Raw genomic sequence first — 17,079 nt, 5'->3', positions numbered from 1 at the left:
TCAATAGGGCTAGTAGGACTAGCTCCATACATCTTGGGGCCTAAAGCCATATAACTAAATTGAAGCTTTTATATATATATTCTATTTTTTAGATGCAAGATTTCTAGTTCTTTTGTGAAATTTTTGCCCTAATTTTTTTTTTTAGTTATATTGTGTTTATTGCTAGTAACAAATTTATCCAAAGAAATTTTGAAGACCCAATCTGTGCTTCTCTTTTTCTCTCTCTCTCTCTCTTTTTACTTAAAGTTGTTCATATCTAGATGTGTGTAGATATTTTTAGTAAACATATATAATTAAAAAAATACTACCAAAAAAAAAAAAGAAGAAATTCTGATCTATCAATAAAATTATAATAACTAGAATAAAAAAAGTTTCAAGAATAAATAATAGAAACTAATTTATGAAATGCACTATATATTGTAGCTTCATTTAACCATAAAAGTATCATATAATCTTAACTTGCATAAATAAAGACCGGTTCATTACATTTCTCAATGAATTAGAATTTGATAAAATAACACAATATACAACTAAAACTAACACTATCTATTGAGTTAAGCAACCAAATTCAAAAAAGATATGATTGAAATTTTAATGAAACTATATTTTTGGTATCTCTTAATTAATTTTTATTTTAACTTTATTTACTAGTAATTAGTTATAAATTTATTCGATTTTTTCTTTTCCACAAAACTTTGTTAACAACTAGTGTGTGTGTGTATATATATATATATATAACAACAAACAAAGATATAATAAGTTAAAATTTATTTAAAAATAAAAAGCAAAAACAAAAATAGGAATGTCATTGATGAACTAGTTTGAAGAGAAATTTTTTAAACTTCTCATATAAATCATTCTTGGGTATCAAATTTGAAAATCTAACTGTTGAATTTCATGTTTCTTATGTTCTTAACATACATATCAAATTTCGTTCAAACTGAATATTATATACTATTCAATTTATAAATTTATTTTATATACACAATTTTAGATTCCAAAAACTTAAAATTTTAATATTTGTGATGAAATAGCAATTGAACTTTAATTTTCATGAAATTTTGCAAGAATAAATAATATACTAAAAACATTCAATCCAACGGTCAGATTTTTAAAATTTACATATATAAAGATATATAAAAAGTTTTAAAAAATTTATCTTCAAACAGTCTAAAAAGAAACTTTGTTTGTCATGGTTAGTGGACCCATAGATTATATTACTATTCTTTTACTTTTGTGGATAAAACCTATACTACTGTGCCATGCATATATCTGTGTAAATGAAGAGTGTGGTGTTTTACACGATAAAAGTAAAACACCATTGCCAAGATCAAGCACAATTTTACTAGCTTACACGTAGAAGGAGAAATTGAAAAAGTATGAGAGCTTAAAACAAATATGAAAGTGTACGTTTTAGAGCCAAACCTGATCGAGAGAAGAGCCTGAACTCTGAAGCACAACAAATTAAAAGGAGTTGCAATGAAAGCTTCAAAAAGTCACTTTTTAAAACTTTAAATGGAGAGAATGACAAAGTTTCTAGCCGTGAGCACAAAGAAAATTTGAGGTTAGCAGAGATTGATTTTTTTTTTTTTTTTGGGTCTTTTTATTTTAGTTTTCAGTTTTGCTTTATTGAGAGAGAAAGATAGAAAGTCATTTTTCTGTTTTTGTGTGGGAGACTATGAGTTGTAACTTTGAAAATTCTATAGACTCTTAAGTCTTAAATTCCCACACAGAAAACGAACAGTCAAGAGCACAACCCACGAATAGTTTTTTTTTTTTTTTTTTTTCCCCTATTTCTTCTTTGATAAAAAATTTATTTTTGATGCTTTTGGGGCTTAATTAATACTTCAACAGATAAAGCAATACCCTATTGGTCGAAATTTAGATCTATTTTCTTGCTTTTTTAAATTACTTCTAAGAATGTTATTATGTTAAATTTCTACTAATATTTCTTTTTTCAATCGGTAATATAGCTAATCTACTATTTTTGATGTGATATAGCCATAAGCGAATCTTAAATAGGATTTTATTCATTTTAATTTTGGAAAACTCATTTATGTAGACGCAACTGTAACATGTATTATTATTAAGTATTTTAAAAGCACTCCATTAGAAAAATAATCTAACCTTTTATATAATTTAATAAGTCATTTGGATTATTTTTCATCTATTTGTAAAATTTCTTTAACAAATTTTAATTCTAAAAATAAATCTAAAGCATTAATACCATAATAGATATTATGTTTTTGAAATAGTTTACCGTTTCTCTTGACAACAGATTTCAGGTATTGGACATTGGATTTCAGTAGCGAATTTGTTTAAAAACTATTAATTTTGATTTTAATACAATGCAAAACATTTGAAAGAAGATAATTTAAAAAAAAAAAAAAATTATTCATTGAATTTTTAGGATCTTAACAAAAATTTTAGTGATAGACGATGCACTATATTGGCAATAAAGGAGGCCTTAATTTTTTATATTTTTTTACTGGGTGAGGAATCTTGCTTATTATTTTTTTGCTATACTATAAGACAAGTTAAAAATATAATTTATTTTATCGTGAAGGAGGCCTTTTTTTTTTTAATATTTGGCCTAAGGTTGAGTGGCCCTTGATGTTCAAGGTTCAAATTAAGTGCAAATATTCCAGCAAGTCATAGAAATTGGAACAGTAGTTTAGACATAATCGAACTAGTCGTTAATCTTAGCTTGTGTACCAATGCAACTTGCCCGTTCCATTTACTTGTAAGTTAGTTTAACAGAATTAGTAAAAGTAATTTTGATAGTGTGATTCTGACTTATATAAACAGCTTTTAATCCTTTATATGGTCACACACAAAAAAAAAAAAAAAAACACTCCCAACTACAATTAATCAGACAAAGAGTTAATTTAATTGATGTATGTGTGGGAAATTATGTGCCAAATGGCAATAATATTTCATGATGATCAGGTGGAAGGAGCATATTGCAAGTTGAAGTCTTTAGAATAGAGAATGATGAGGGAAGCACACTGAAGAACAGGTCAAACTGGCTTATTTTTTGCTGGTCTGACAGAACTTTTGCAAGCTCTTGGACATCATTACTTTGATGCTTCCATAAGTAACACTCATGTTTGATCTGAGAGAGAGAGAGAGAGAGAGAGAGAGATGTCTAAGAACAATGAGCAAATGGTGCAGAAGACAGAACCCAAAGAACAGAAGAATGCAGCACTGGAAGGGCTGCCTCTTGAGAGTAGTCCTTACGTAAAATACTCCAATTTGGAGGACTACAAGCTTAATGCCTATGGCACTGAAGGACATCTTGAACCTAAGCCTAACCAACGAGGAAGTGCCACCGATGCTCCCACGCTATCCGGAAGTTGTGTCCCCGAGGGGAAAGCTTCAACCTTTGATGCAACCAACCGCTGAGGCATGCCATATAACCATGAAAGGTAGCTAGGAATGAAATAAAAATTGTACCAGTCCCATATGAAGTCTTGTTCATGTAGCAGTTTATGTTTGCTCATACATTTGCTGTGGTTTCTTTCAATACATTGTTCAGGTGTTTTAACTTTCGAGCGGTTTGTTAATTTTTATTATAATACCGAATGTGTATACTCTATAGACTGTTTCCCTTTTGAAACTTATTTATCAGTTGGAACCTTCAAGTACACATAAATCGATTTATATATGGTTTATATGTGGATTAGAAAGATATTCTGCATCTGTATATCCAACCAACTGTGGATTTGATCAGTTTTTGTAAAATAATCCCAAGTCAATCGTTTAAAGAGGTAACATAATATATTCTCCATTCCATTCTAACATATTCAAGTTGGTGCAGAACTATATCTTGCTAGCAAATTGATTGAAAATGCTATGTTATACCATGTGCACATTAAAAGTTCATATCCGTACTTAGTTCTGAAAAAGAGAGACACATATCTAAAAATTAATAAGCACACCGTTGAATTTTGCACATACAACGCGAGTAACATCTGTATTTCAAAGGTTACTATATATTAAATTATCTTATATGCAAAGGTTTTCTAGATAGTTAGCTATAAACATGTATAACCAGGGACGGACCGATGTTGGGGCAGAGGGGGGCCATTCCCCCCCCCCCCCCCTCTCTTTTGAAAAAAATATAGCAGTGTACTTAATTTAATAAGTCATCCTTGACTCTTGAATTTGAAAAAAAAGGTGGTCAAATAAGGACAAATGAGATAAAAAATAAATATAAAAATAAAAAGAATAAAAAAATAGAAAATGACAATAAAAAAGTAAAGCCTGTGGGACTGGAAACTATGAATCAAATGTGTATAGTGATTAGTAATAAATGTTATTAATTGATAACGATTGTTTGTAGATTTATTTTATAAATTATTAACTATTTTTAGAAAATAATTTATTAACATTAATGTTGTTGTAGCGAGGTATGTTTGTTTGGTTTATTTTTTGGACTAAATTTTGAAACTATAGAGCTATATAATATGGAAAAAATGAAACTTTTATTTGAATGGTTGATGATGGTAAAATTATCTATAATATTTGATTTTTTAAAAGAGAAAAAATTACAAATAATTTGAAGTTGATAATGCAGCATTGCCTCTAGTGTTGATGTCCCAATTCATGAAAATTTCAAACAAAATTCCAAAAAATCACCACAAATTAAATCAGTATCAATCCAAATTGTGAAAATATGAGATTATAATGTTAATAAATGGGATGGAATTCAACAAAGCTGGAGTAAATGTTAGTTTTGATTTTCATAAACTTTTTTGTGTTTATACTTTGCCCCCCGCAACTTCAAATCCTGGTTCCGTCCCTGTGTATAACCAAAAAAAAAAAAAAAAGCAAGCACTTAGCATGTTCTGATCCGTTAAAGTTAGCCCTCAAAATGATTAAAAAAAAAAAAAATTAGCACTCAAAATACTAACAAAATTAAACAATCAATTAATTTCATCCATCAAGTTCATAAGAATTTCTAACTCTCAATATACCAATTTTTATTAGCACTCAAAATACATCAATTTATAGATTTGCTTCTATAAATGTCAAAAAAAAAAAAAAAAAAACAAATTTAAGTATAAGCCACTATATGAAATTCTAGATAAAATAGAAAATAAAGGCTATCAATTGGTTATATATATTAAAGTGAAAAAAATATACAGCATAATTTAAATAAATAGAAATGGAAATGGAGAAGAAGAATTTCTTACCTCTCAAAATCTTAAAGCTATTGTGGCTTAACTATTAGGCACAACTATTAGGTCATTTAGAGTCTGTTTGGATAGAACTTATTTTGCTGAAACTGAAAACTAAAAACTGAAAACACTGTAGCAAAATAATTTTTAAATGTGTAAATAGTGCCGTGGGACTCATTTTTAATGAAAAAGTTGCTGAAAAGTGGAATTTGTGAGTCCGTAAATAGTGCACGGATGCACTGTTCACTGTGGAAAAGTCAACAAAACCGGCTCAAAAAAAAAAAAAAAAAACTGCTGAAAACGCAAATGTAAAACGCAAAAGCTGAATCCAAACCCAGCCTTAGTCAATTGCTTAAGTCCCCTATAGTAGAATATATTATATTTATTTGTCTTATACTATATATTGCAAAAAACAATTATTTAAAAAGAGGTAAGTCATCTCAGCTAGCAAAAAAAAATTCCTTTTATTGCCGAATAGAATGTCTTGTCTATTGATCTTATAATGTAAATTTAATTAAGGCCTAAAAATTTAATGAATAAAAATTATTTTTAAAAATATTATATTCTTTTTCAATGTTTGTTCATTCTATTAATACAGTTTACTATGTTTGGGGTGGTTTAAGAGTGTCATAATTTTCAATCTCCCAAAAATTTTACTCTTTATCAAAATTAACATTATAATTAATAGTTTTACGGATAAATTCATTACTGAAATCTATTGTTTAGCACTTAAAGTTCAATATTACTAAGAGTGACGGTGACCTTCTCAAACATAATATTTACTCTTATAGTAAATTGTTTACATTTATTTTTATAATTAAAATTTTAAAATACATTTTGTAAATGGATAAAAAATAGTCCAATTAGCATATTAAGTAATGTAAAAATGTTAGATTTTTTTCTAATGCACATATTGCTTATAAAATATTAACTAACAATACATTAACATTTGCGTATACAAAAAGAAGCAATCCAAAATTAAAATTGATAAAATCCTACTTAAGATTGACAATATCACAAGAAAGATTAAGTAAATTAACAATATTACTAAAAGGAAATCTGAGCAAAACTTTTTAAAAATAATAATAATCAATACTAATCTTGTGTCTCAAAAAGCAAGAAAAATAGAATTTTAATGAAAAAAAAAATCAAAATGTAAATATTATTTAGTTAATATTTAAAATAAGAGAATGTCCCACTAACAATTGTCGTTTTAGGTTCCAAAACGTGTTGAATTGATCCTAAAATGTGCCTTATTATTGAGGACTGCCAATTTGAGTGAGATTTAAAATGAATTTGTTTGAAATTTAAATAAGGCATTTGAAAGAAACAACACCATTTAGAATTTACAATTTTTTTAAAAAAAATTATATTTAAAATACTCTATGCATATAAAAAATCATCATAGCAATGTAGCCATATTTTGTATGAAACTCATTTAACATGCCAATAACATGGTTAGTATTACATGATTTTGGCATTATCTCATAGTGGTATTAATATAAAGGAATCAATTTAATTGAGGCTAAAATTGTTAAAAACACACATATATCAAATTGATGACTTTGCTAAACACAAATGGATGGGTTTGCAAAGAAATGTTTAGCGAGTATTACCATTGGGATATTGGAAGAAATTAATAATTTTTCACATAAAATAAATTTTTAAAAAAATGCCCCTTTAGGAACAAGATACACAAACCCAACCACGGATCAATGAGAAAACAATCAAGAATTGCTTTCAGAAACCAAACTATTGAGTACAAAGAATCAACTTAGGAACTTGTTGATCAAACAGAGAAACAAGAACTAATTCAAGCTCTAATTTCAAACTAGAAACTGAATGAAAAGCCTAAATCAAGAATTCAATTGCTATTGTATGCAGAAAGAAATCAAGATTTAGAATTCAAAACTCAGTGCAGAAACAAGAGAAATACAATCGAAAATTTCTACTTGATTCACGAGAAAGCACTAAGCAAGAAAAACAGAGTAATTGAACTAAGAATCTCAAAGAATACCAAATTGAAGATTCTCTAAATTAGTTCTGCTTTGATACCATGTTAGAACACAACTTCAACAATTGTGGAGTGAAATTATAGTTTAAAGTGAGAGAGAGAGTGAGAGAGATTGAATGAATGAAATATATATTGAATGAGAATGCATATACAATAATATAGTGCAGCCCCTTTTATATACACAGAGATAGGCAGGAAAAGTTCTAACTAACCTAACAACCTGACAGCTGTCTTCAACAACTAATTGACTAGCTAAACTACTTGTAGCTTATCCTAATATGTACATAAATGACCTGTAGCATAGCCACATATACAAACTCTATACAGACTCTAACACTCCCCCTCAAGATGAACAATAGATGTTAATCAAGTTTATCTTGGACAAGAGGTATAGAAATTGCTTTTGGCTGAGAGGCTTTATGAATAAATCTGCTAATTGATGCCTTGTGGGAACATGAAAAGTCTTGATTACTCCATCTTCTATCTTTTCCCTTATAAAGTGACAATCAATTTCGATATGTTTGGTCCTTTCATGAAACACAGGGTTGGCAGCAATGTACAATGTAGCTTTACAATCATAGTATAAGAAAACTGGATGTTTGTGTGTGTAACCAAAAGTTTTAAGTAGAGCAATTAACCATACTCTCTCACTGGTCACAGTAGCCATAGCCCTATATTCAGATTCTGCAGAAAACCTTGAAACCACTTGCTGTTTCTTGCACTTCCAAGAAATTAAGGATTCTCCTAAGAACACACAGAATCCAGAAATAGACCTTCTAGTATCCACACAGGTAGCCCAATCTGCATCACAATAGCTCTTCAGCTGTAACTCAGAATGTGTAAACAAGAATAACCTTGGCCAGGTGTTATCTTTAGGTATTTGAGAACCTTATAAACTGCTTGAAGATGAGGCATCTTAGGTGCTTTCATAAATTGACTTAGCTTGTGGACAACATAGCTAATATCAAGCCTTGTCAATGTCAAAAACAAGGGTTTCCCTACCATTCTCCTAAATAGAGCAGCATCTAGAACATCATCACCATTTGCACTACTCAATTTGACAGATTGGTCCATGGGAACATTTGAGGGTTTACAGGCCAACATACCAGTATCTAAGAGCAACTCTAAGATGAACTTTCTTTGACACAAAGAGAAGCCTTCAATGGTTCTAGCTACTTCCAATCCTAAGAAGTATTTTAAAGTGCCAAGGTCCTTCAACTTAAACTTGTTATCTAGGAACGGTTTGAACTCATTCACAGCATCCACATTATTACTAGCAATCAAAATGCCATCAACATAAACTAAAAGAATGATGATAGAACCTTTCATGACTCTAGTGAACACTAAGTAGTCTAATTTGGATTGAATAAACTCATGCTCAATGATAGTGGATGAAAGTTTGGCAAACCATTACCTACTAGCCTGCTTGAGTCCATATAAGGATTTTGTAAGCTTGCACACCTCCCCCTTGCTGCCAAAACCAGGAGGTGGAACCATGTAGACCTCCTCATGCAAGTCCCCATGTAGGAATGCATTATTCACTTCCAACTGAGTGAGATGCCAGCCTTGAACAGCAACCAATGCAAGAAGGGTTCTAACAGTAGTGAACTTCACAATAGGTGAGAAAGTTTCATAGAAATCAATACCCTCAGTTTGGATGTACCCTTTAGCCACTAATCTGGCCTTATATCTCTCAACAAATCCATCTGGCTTTAGTTTGATTTTGAAAACCCACTTGCAACCAATTGGGACTTTGCCAGGAGGAAGAGGTGTCATAACCCAAGTGTGATTTGCTTGCAATGCATAAATTTTAGCCTGCATAGCATCTTTCCATCTAGGATCTAAAAGAGCTTGAGCGTAGGTATCAAGTTCTTTTTGAATAGTAAGAGCAATGGAAAAAGCTCTATGCTAATCAGAAAGTTTGGCATAGGAAAGACTAGAGGAAAGAGGATATAAGATACCTGGACTAGATGCAGAGGAATCATCTGATGGAGAGACTGAAGCTTAGACAAACACTAATGCAGTAACAAGATTGCAATGATAGTCTCTAAGATAAGTTGGTGGCTTGTGCACCCAAGAGGATTTTCTAAGAGGAACAATATCAGAAACAGGAAGAGATAAGGAGTCAGATTGGATAGGACCAGATTGAACAAGATCAGATGGGACAGGAACTTCATTTGAAGTAGCATCAGGATGAACAAGATTAGGAAATTCATCTAATGGAACAGCTGCTTCAGAAAGAGTGAAAGGAGGATAAAATTCTGCAGAGACATTGGTCTGAGGTGGATCAGGAACACATGACTGAGGTGGAAACATGGAATGAGTAACAAGAGTGGAGGTAACAAACTTAGAACCCAAGACTTGAAAGGAAAAATGTTTTCTTCGAAAACAACATCCCTAGACTGAAAACAGGTCTTAGAGCTTAAATCATACAGTTTATACCCTTTAGTACCATGTGGGTAACCAAGGAAAACACAAGCATTAGCTCTAGGATAAAATTTAGTTTTGTTCTTAGTCAATGTAGAAGCATAGCATAGGCAACCAAACGCTCTTAAGTGTGAATAGACAAGAGAATGACCAAGTAATTTTTCATAAGGTTTAAAATCCTTTAACAAAGGACTAGAGATTCTGTTGATTAGATAAGTGGTAGTAAGAATACAATCTCCCCAAAACTTAAGAGGTAAATTAGCTTGGAATTTTAAAGCCCTAGCCACACTTAAAAGATGTTGATGTTTCCTTTCAACAATGGAGATTTGTTGAGGAGTTTCAACATAAGATAACTGGTGAAGAATGTCTTTACATGCATAAAAAGGAAGGTAAAGCAAATTCTGGCCCATTGTCAGTCCTAATTACCTTGATGCTAGTATGAAATTGAGTAACAACTATATTGTAAAAGGATTGAAGTAAATTAGAAGCATCAGACTTATGAGACATCAAGAAAACCCAAGTACATCTACTAAAGTCATCCACAGTTAACAGAAAATATCTTGAACCATTTAAGGAAAGAGTGGAGTAAGATCCCCAAATCTCAACATGGATTAAATCAAAACTAGAAGTTGAGATATGAGTAGAAAATCAAAAGGCAATCTCTTTTGTTTAGCAAGAGGACAGACTATACAACCAAAAGTCTTATTATTATTTCATGAAACAATACTAGGTACAATAGACTGTAATAGAGACATTTTTTGAATAGAAGGATATCCTAACCTGCTATGCCAAAGACTAGTATTATTCATAACAGAATTAGGATTACAAAAAGCAATAGAATTTACAAAACTAAGGGAAGAAAGCTTGGAAAGAACATCTGAGACAGATCTAGGCAAACTTGTAGATGCAAACTGCAGTGTATAGAGACCTCCTTGCTTCTTACCCAACCCAATCATCTTCCAAGGCAGTAAGTCCTAAATAAAATAGTAATGTGAGAGAAAAATGTAACAACAAGATGGAGATTGGGTTAGTTTGCTAATAGACACAAGGTTGAAAGAAAAAGAAGGGATACAAAGTACATTCTCCAAAATCAAAGTAGAAGCCAATTTGACAGTGCCTATATGAGTAACCTTAGCCATATCTCCATTAGGAAGCCTAACAGAAATTTGGACAACTGAAGTAACGGAAGTAAAATAATGGATTGAATGCACCATATGATCAATAGCTCCACTATCAAGAATCCAATCAATGGAACTAAGTTGTGAAGAGAAAACAAAATATTCTAAAGAATGAAAGGGTAGTTTTTGAAAATTAGTTGAAGAACTGATCCTGACATCTCATGCCCTTGAAAATCCATAGAAGGTTGAGTGATGACAGTAGCAACCTGATGAGCATCATCACCAGAATCATGTGGTGCTTGAGTGCCAAAATGACTTTGGGAATTAAGTAAACCAAGAAGTTGCTGGTATTCTGCTCTAGAGAGACTAATTGCTTCCTCTGAACAAGTATCAGTAACAGCAGCATTATTGGCATAAGGAAGATTTCCACCTTGTTGACCTTTATTCTTAAACTTGTATCCAAGTGGATAGCCATGTAGCTTATAACATTTGTCAACTACATGTCCCAAAAGTCCACAATGAGTGCATTGGGATCTACCAGACTTGCCTTTGGTGAACCCTTTAGCAGAAGATCCACCATTCTTAACTACTAAAGCTAAAGATTCAGCATTAAACTTCTTCCTAACCTTTCTTTGCTTCTCATCTTGAAGCAAAAGAGAAAAGACTTTGCTTAATGTGGGAATTGGATCCATGAGTAATATCTGACCCCTCACAGCTGCATGGGTATCATTAAGACCCATCAAGAAGGACATGGTGCAATCTTCTACATGATAACCACAAGAACAGGTCCTATAATTGGAAAGCTTATCCCACAGCCTCTTAAACTTGGTGTTATAGGCATTAATGGACAATGCATCTTGAGTAAGAGAACAAACCTCCTATCTCAACTCAAAAATCCAAGGACCATTGCCCTGAGAATACCCATATTGCAAATCTGGCCAGACTTCTCTAGCTATCTTGAAATATACAACACTATGTTGTAAATCTTTAGAGATTGAATTGAACAACCAAGCCAAAACTGTACTATTGCATTTGCACCAAGCTGCATAGCATGGATGATCAACAGACTGTGGTTTTGGTATGGAACCATCAATAAAGCCTATCTTGGTTTTAGCATCTGAAGAAATAAGAACTGCTCTACTCCAAGTACTGTAATTTTCTTCAGTAAGGTGTTGAACCACAAGTGACATCCCAGGGTTATCACTACTTGACAGATAATATGGACTAGAAGTATTCTCCCATGGTTGAAGGGTTGGAACAGAGGCACTAGAAGTACTCTCTGCCATCTCTTATTGCAATCAAGCAAGTACATATGCAATTGCAATTAAGATTCAATCAAGAACAGAGACAATTGAGAACAAGATACACAAACCCAACCACGGATCAATGAGAAAACAATCAAGAATTGCTTTCAGAAACCAAACTACTTGATTACAAAGAATCAACTTAGGAACTTGTTGATCAAACAAAGAAACAAGAACCAATTCAAGATCTTGGCAATTGATGAAACAATTACGCAATTTTCAAACTAGAAACTGAATGAAAAGCCTAAATCAAGAATTCAATTGCTATTGTATGCAGAAAGAAATCAAGATTTAGAATTGAAAACTCAGTGCAGAAACAAGAGAAATACAATCGAGAATTTCTACTTGATTCACGAGAAAGCACTAAGCAAGAAAAACAGAGTAATTGAACTAAGAATCTCAAAGAATACCAAATTGAAGATTCTCTAAATTAGCTCTGCTTTGATACCATGTTAAAACACAGCTTCAACAATGTTGGAGTGAAATTGTAGTTTAGAGTGACAGAGTGAGAGAGATTGAATGAATGAAATCTGTATTGAATGAGAATGTATATACAATAATATAGTTCAGCCCCTTTTATATACACAGAGTTGGGTGGGAAAAGTTGTAACTAACCTAACAATCTGACAGTTGTATTCAACAACTAACTAACTAGCTAAACTACTTGTAGCTGATCCTATCTTATCCTAATATGTACATAAACGACCTGTAGCACAGCCACATATACAAACTCTATACAGACTAACAAATTCTTTTGTCTACCTGCAGAATGAAGATTTGTCAAAGTTACTTAGGACCAAATCTATGAAAAGAGACGATAATACGTTGAGTATGTTGAATCGCCCGGTAGCCTTTGACGGGAGATTTAGAAAGCTGGAGAAAATAGCTGTTGTAAGCAACACAAATTTAAGCGCAAAATAATTTTTACCACAAAAGAAAGATGACGAAACAATAAGGGACACAAAACCAAGAATGCTCCAGTAGACACTGAGTCTTAACAAAAAAATGTTATACAAGTTATGGTTGTAGTTATGGTTACCTCTTCTGTTTTTATTTTATCAGTAAATTTTATTGTTAGAGTAGGTATATTATAATTTAGTTCATGGTTAATTTTATATACAGTTTAAAGTTGCATACATATTATCTAACTTCTTAATTAAAGATTACATCTTTCCTTGTTAGATTATCTAGGATTTTTAAGCTCTAATTTTTTTAGTGTGATGTTGGCTTTTTACCACTCATTATACCTTCTATATTAAATTTGTATTACCGTGTATTTTAGGATTGAATTGCATTGCATTTGCTATGCATAGAAATCATTACTTACCTTTAACTTTTGGGAATATTGTGATTAAACCATATACTTCATGACTTCATTTTGATCATCATATCTAAACTCTAGCCAACCAAAGCATTCCAATATATCAGCAAGTTGAATATCACAGACCTACCACGCGGTGAACGCCGAAAAGCATTAAAACACATGGCATACTATCTCCCATTTCCAATTTAGAAAAGCGCTGTCATTAAAACACGTATCCAAATTCAATTTTTCTATTGAACTTCCATCATGTATATCTCAAAATGGACGTAGCCGCGGTTTTACATTATAAAAAAACATATGGACATCTCCGCGTGACTAAGACTAAAGTAAACTTTGTTATTTAGCAAAAAAAAAGAGTAAACTTTGTTATCTCAATAGTCCCCATTCCATATGGAGAACCACGGTTCAATTTTTTCTATAAATTTAGCCATTTTGTCATTCTACTTGTATAACATAACCAGCACAAATAGAATTCACATCCTTTTCTTGATGAAGCAAAACATGTTTTCGGGAATAATTACTTTCTTCAACCTTGTAAAGGTAGCGCTGCTTCTTGCATTGCTGATTTTTAACAGCAAGCCTGTTGAAGCAGCAAGGCATTTTGTTGTCATGAAATCAAAACTTGAGACAGTCAAGGTGTCAATTTCACAACATCGAGCACTGGTTCCACCTTCTGCGCCTGATCCATGCACTTACTTGCCTGGACCCGGTAATGGTTCTGGTTGCCATCATTGAAGATAACGGAGCATAGCTTGGTCACCTACTCACCTTTGGTGTTGTAGACTATAGTCAAGTTGATCTTAAAAAAAAAAAAATCACGTTTATTTTGAATTGAAAGAATATATGATATTCTTATGTAGTAGAAGGAAAAGGCAAATTAGCCCTAGCCGCTTGCCAAATGTTTGTTTGTTTATTTGTTTTTTTTTTTTTAATAGTTGCATATGGATTACATAGATTTATATTTATAAATAATGGTCTCTACTCTTCATAATAAAAAGCTTATGAATTATTGGTTTGGGATGAAACCCTAGCAAGTGGCCAAAACTTGATCGCCATATATTCTTCATCTCTGCTATATTAATCCAAGTATTCCAAGGATCTTAAGTTCTAATAGGACTCATTTTAAAAAATTGTTCTAATTTTTATATATTTTTTATGTGAACAACCGTTCTAATTGGTTTCAAAGAGCCCTAACTCTAATAATTAAAATGTTAATATATGTGAACAAAAGAGAAAGTTCCAAAAATGCAAAACTCCTCTATTTGGAATTCCAAAGATCTTAAGTTCTAATGGGGCTTTTTTTTATAATTAAAAAATATTAGTAATGTAGAAATTTGTAAGACCTCGAAAATGACTTACCAAAATATTATAAGATTAACGAAAAATCAAACATTTTCGGCTATTATATAATTAAAGATTCGGAAGATTTAAAGCATTCACAATATTGAAACAATATGTGTGTGTGTGTGAGACTATAGAATAGAGAAATATAAGAGAAAAAATAGTTACCCTCAAAAGAATAATAAATGACCATTGCTGGTAAAATTTGTCAAGCAGTTTCAAGTATTGCAAAAATATGTTAAAAGTTCCAAAATGCCAAAAAATAAAGAATTAGAAGATTATGAGCCTATAATTTATTGAAACAAAACAAACAAGATGTGTTGAAATTTGTCAAACAGTTTCAAATATTGCTTATTGACATGATTTACACGAGAGAAGCCCATGAGCCTAAAATTTATTGAAACAAAATAAAAAAATATGTGACTACACAATAGAAAAATTAATATAAGATAATTATGGATTACCCTCAAAACAATATTTCATGGTTATAGCCATTCAAATTTGTCATCCACATAAGAGAATTGAGAAGCTCATGGTTGCACCTAACTCAAGAGACTTATTGGCTGGTAGTGTGGTTCACGTAGAGTTTTTGTGTTTTTAAGAAAAACACGTGTATAGTGGAAAATTTTGATTAAAAAATCAAATATATAAATAAGAATTTTGGTCACACAATCACCTTGCAAAAAGATTTAGCCTTATTAATAGAATCTTTAGAGAGAGAGAGAACCTCATAGTATTAAAATTTGCATGTAAAGAATTTAATCACTGTGCAATGCAAAATTGGATGTTCAATGCATCTAACATCCCCATCTTAAATTTAGCCAAAAAGAGAGAGAAGAGATTACAATGGGATTAATAGCAATATATATATAAAACTTTTTTTCATATATCAAACTACATATTGTTCTAAATCCAACAAAAAATTGAAGTTTGATAGATCTAAAAACACCCACAACTAATATTGGATAGCAAATGATCAAAAACTTAAATTTGTAAGCAAATCTTAAATTCAAAGCAATAAAAATTGGAATTATATATAGTCTTCTTAGCCATAAACACCTATATATGAACTAAAAAGATTCGTTCTTTTTTTGTCTTCCTGATCTTACATGAAGTTATTTCCGGAGAAGTTCATCACAAGCCTTGAATCATCTGCTTCTGTCTTTGATCAAACATCATCTTCTCCACAAAAGAATGTGCAATCACTATTTATATAGATAATTAGTTGACTGCTAAATCGCCACACAGTGGATTAAAAAAAATTCATCCAAACTAATTTGTAGAAAAAATCTGTCTTTTTTTCATATAGGCATTGAGAGTTTCCTATTGACTTTAAACTCTAGCCAACTAGAGTTTTCCAATGTATCAGCAAATTGGATATCACAGACAGAGACGAAACCAGGTTTCAAACCTGAGGTGGCCAAAGCTTAAAACCAAAAAAAAAAAATTATGAAAATAAAAACTAACATCTATTTCATATTTAGCAAAATACAAAAAATGATTCATTATTTCCATATTTCATAGTTCTATTGTACCTAGTCAAATAAAAAAACAAACAAACAAATATGCCCTCACAAGCCTCAACAATATTAATGTTAAATTTCACCAATTAAAAAAAATGGACTTCTCAAAAAAAAAAAAAAAAAAAATTGAATACAATTACACGGCCACGCCCAAAACATGACACCATTGTTTCTACTCTCTAAAATGTTTGCTAAAACACGTATCCTTAAATTCAATTTTCTATTAAACTTCCATCATGTAATATCTCAATATGGACGTTGCCGCGGTTTTACATTTTTTTTTTTTTTAATTATATTTATGTCTCCGCGTGACTAAGATTGAAGTAAAAATTTTTATCTCAATAGTCCTCATTTCATATGGAGAACCGCGGTTCAATGTTTTTCTATAAATTTAGCCATTTTTTTTCTCATTCTACTTGTATAACATAACCAACACAAATAGAATTCACATCCTTTTCTTGAAGCAAAACATGTTTTCGGGAATAATTACTTTCTTCAACCTTGTAAAGGTGGCGCTGCTTCTTGCATTGCTGATTTTTAACAGCAAGCCTGTTGAAGCTGCAAGGCATCTTGTTGTCATGAAATCAAACCTTGAGACAGTCAAGGTGTCGATTTCACGACATCGAGCACTGGTTCCACCTTCTGCGCCTGATCCATGCACTTACTTGCCTGGACCAGGTAATGGTTCTGGTTGCCATAAACCATAATTGAAGATAATGGGGCTTAACTTTGGTCATCTTTGGTATTGTACATGTAGTCACGTTGATTCTCAAAAAATAAAACTAAGTCATGTTTATTCTAGAATAGCAAGAATGAAATTGTTATGCGGTAGAAACTAGAAAGAA

At 31.5% G+C, this 17,079-nt stretch overlaps 3 protein-coding genes across 3 annotated transcripts; 1 reads left to right on the top strand and 2 right to left on the bottom strand.

Moving 5' to 3' along the window:
- The first annotated feature begins 3,154 nt into the window (after positions 1-3,154).
- LOC115974795 lies at positions 3,155-3,613 on the top strand. The gene has a single exon (XM_031095313.1). It carries the CDS (start codon positions 3,166-3,168, stop codon positions 3,403-3,405), a length of 240 nt encoding a protein of 79 aa, XP_030951173.1. The 5' UTR covers positions 3,155-3,165; the 3' UTR covers positions 3,406-3,613.
- A 3,475-nt stretch (positions 3,614-7,088) lies between these two features.
- Positions 7,089-8,526, bottom strand: LOC115959994 (uncharacterized mitochondrial protein AtMg00810-like). Its single transcript, XM_031078689.1, has 3 exons — positions 8,052-8,526; positions 7,849-7,998; positions 7,089-7,153 (listed from the first exon to the last, which is right to left on the bottom strand). Exons 1-3 carry the CDS (start codon positions 8,524-8,526, stop codon positions 7,089-7,091), a joined length of 690 nt encoding a protein of 229 aa, XP_030934549.1.
- An 81-nt stretch (positions 8,527-8,607) lies between these two features.
- LOC115959986 lies at positions 8,608-12,028 on the bottom strand. Its single transcript, XM_031078678.1, has 8 exons — positions 11,647-12,028; positions 10,959-11,505; positions 10,704-10,878; positions 10,405-10,598; positions 10,051-10,150; positions 9,271-9,498; positions 9,159-9,212; positions 8,608-9,105 (listed from the first exon to the last, which is right to left on the bottom strand). The coding sequence occupies exons 1-8, from the start codon at positions 12,026-12,028 to the stop codon at positions 8,608-8,610; spliced, it is 2,178 nt and encodes a 725-aa protein (XP_030934538.1).
- Between the last annotated feature and the right edge of the window lie 5,051 nt (positions 12,029-17,079).

The sequence above is a fragment of the Quercus lobata genome, chromosome 2 (genome assembly GCF_001633185.2).
Source record: "Quercus lobata isolate SW786 chromosome 2, ValleyOak3.0 Primary Assembly, whole genome shotgun sequence".
In the NCBI taxonomy this organism is placed as follows: domain Eukaryota; kingdom Viridiplantae; phylum Streptophyta; class Magnoliopsida; order Fagales; family Fagaceae; genus Quercus; species Quercus lobata.
The sequence above is the reverse complement of the archived record's forward strand: the minus strand, read 5'-3'. Positions and strand labels throughout refer to the sequence as shown.

Coding starts and splice junctions, on each gene's coding strand:
- LOC115959994 (XM_031078689.1), bottom strand. CDS start 8,526: ATGAAAGGTTCTATCATCATTCTTTTAGTTTATGTTGATGGCATTTTG. Junction 7,999..8,051: donor AAAGATAACACCTGGCCAAG/GTTATTCTTGTT, acceptor ATTGTGATGCAG/ATTGGGCTACCTGTGTGGAT. Junction 7,154..7,848: donor GGCTATGGCTACTGTGACCA/GTGAGAGAGTAT, acceptor TTTCTTGCTTAG/TGCTTTCTCGTGAATCAAGT.
- LOC115974795 (XM_031095313.1), top strand. CDS start 3,166: ATGGTGCAGAAGACAGAACCCAAAGAACAGAAGAATGCAGCACTGGAA.
- LOC115959986 (XM_031078678.1), bottom strand. CDS start 12,028: ATGGCAGAGAGTACTTCTAGTGCCTCTGTTCCAACCCTTCAACCATGG. Junction 10,151..10,404: donor ACTAGTCTTTGGCATAGCAG/GTTAGGATATCC, acceptor TGACTTTAGTAG/ATGTACTTGGGTTTTCTTGA. Junction 9,106..9,158: donor TTCCTCTGCATCTAGTCCAG/GTATCTTATATC, acceptor CTTTCTGATTAG/CATAGAGCTTTTTCCATTGC.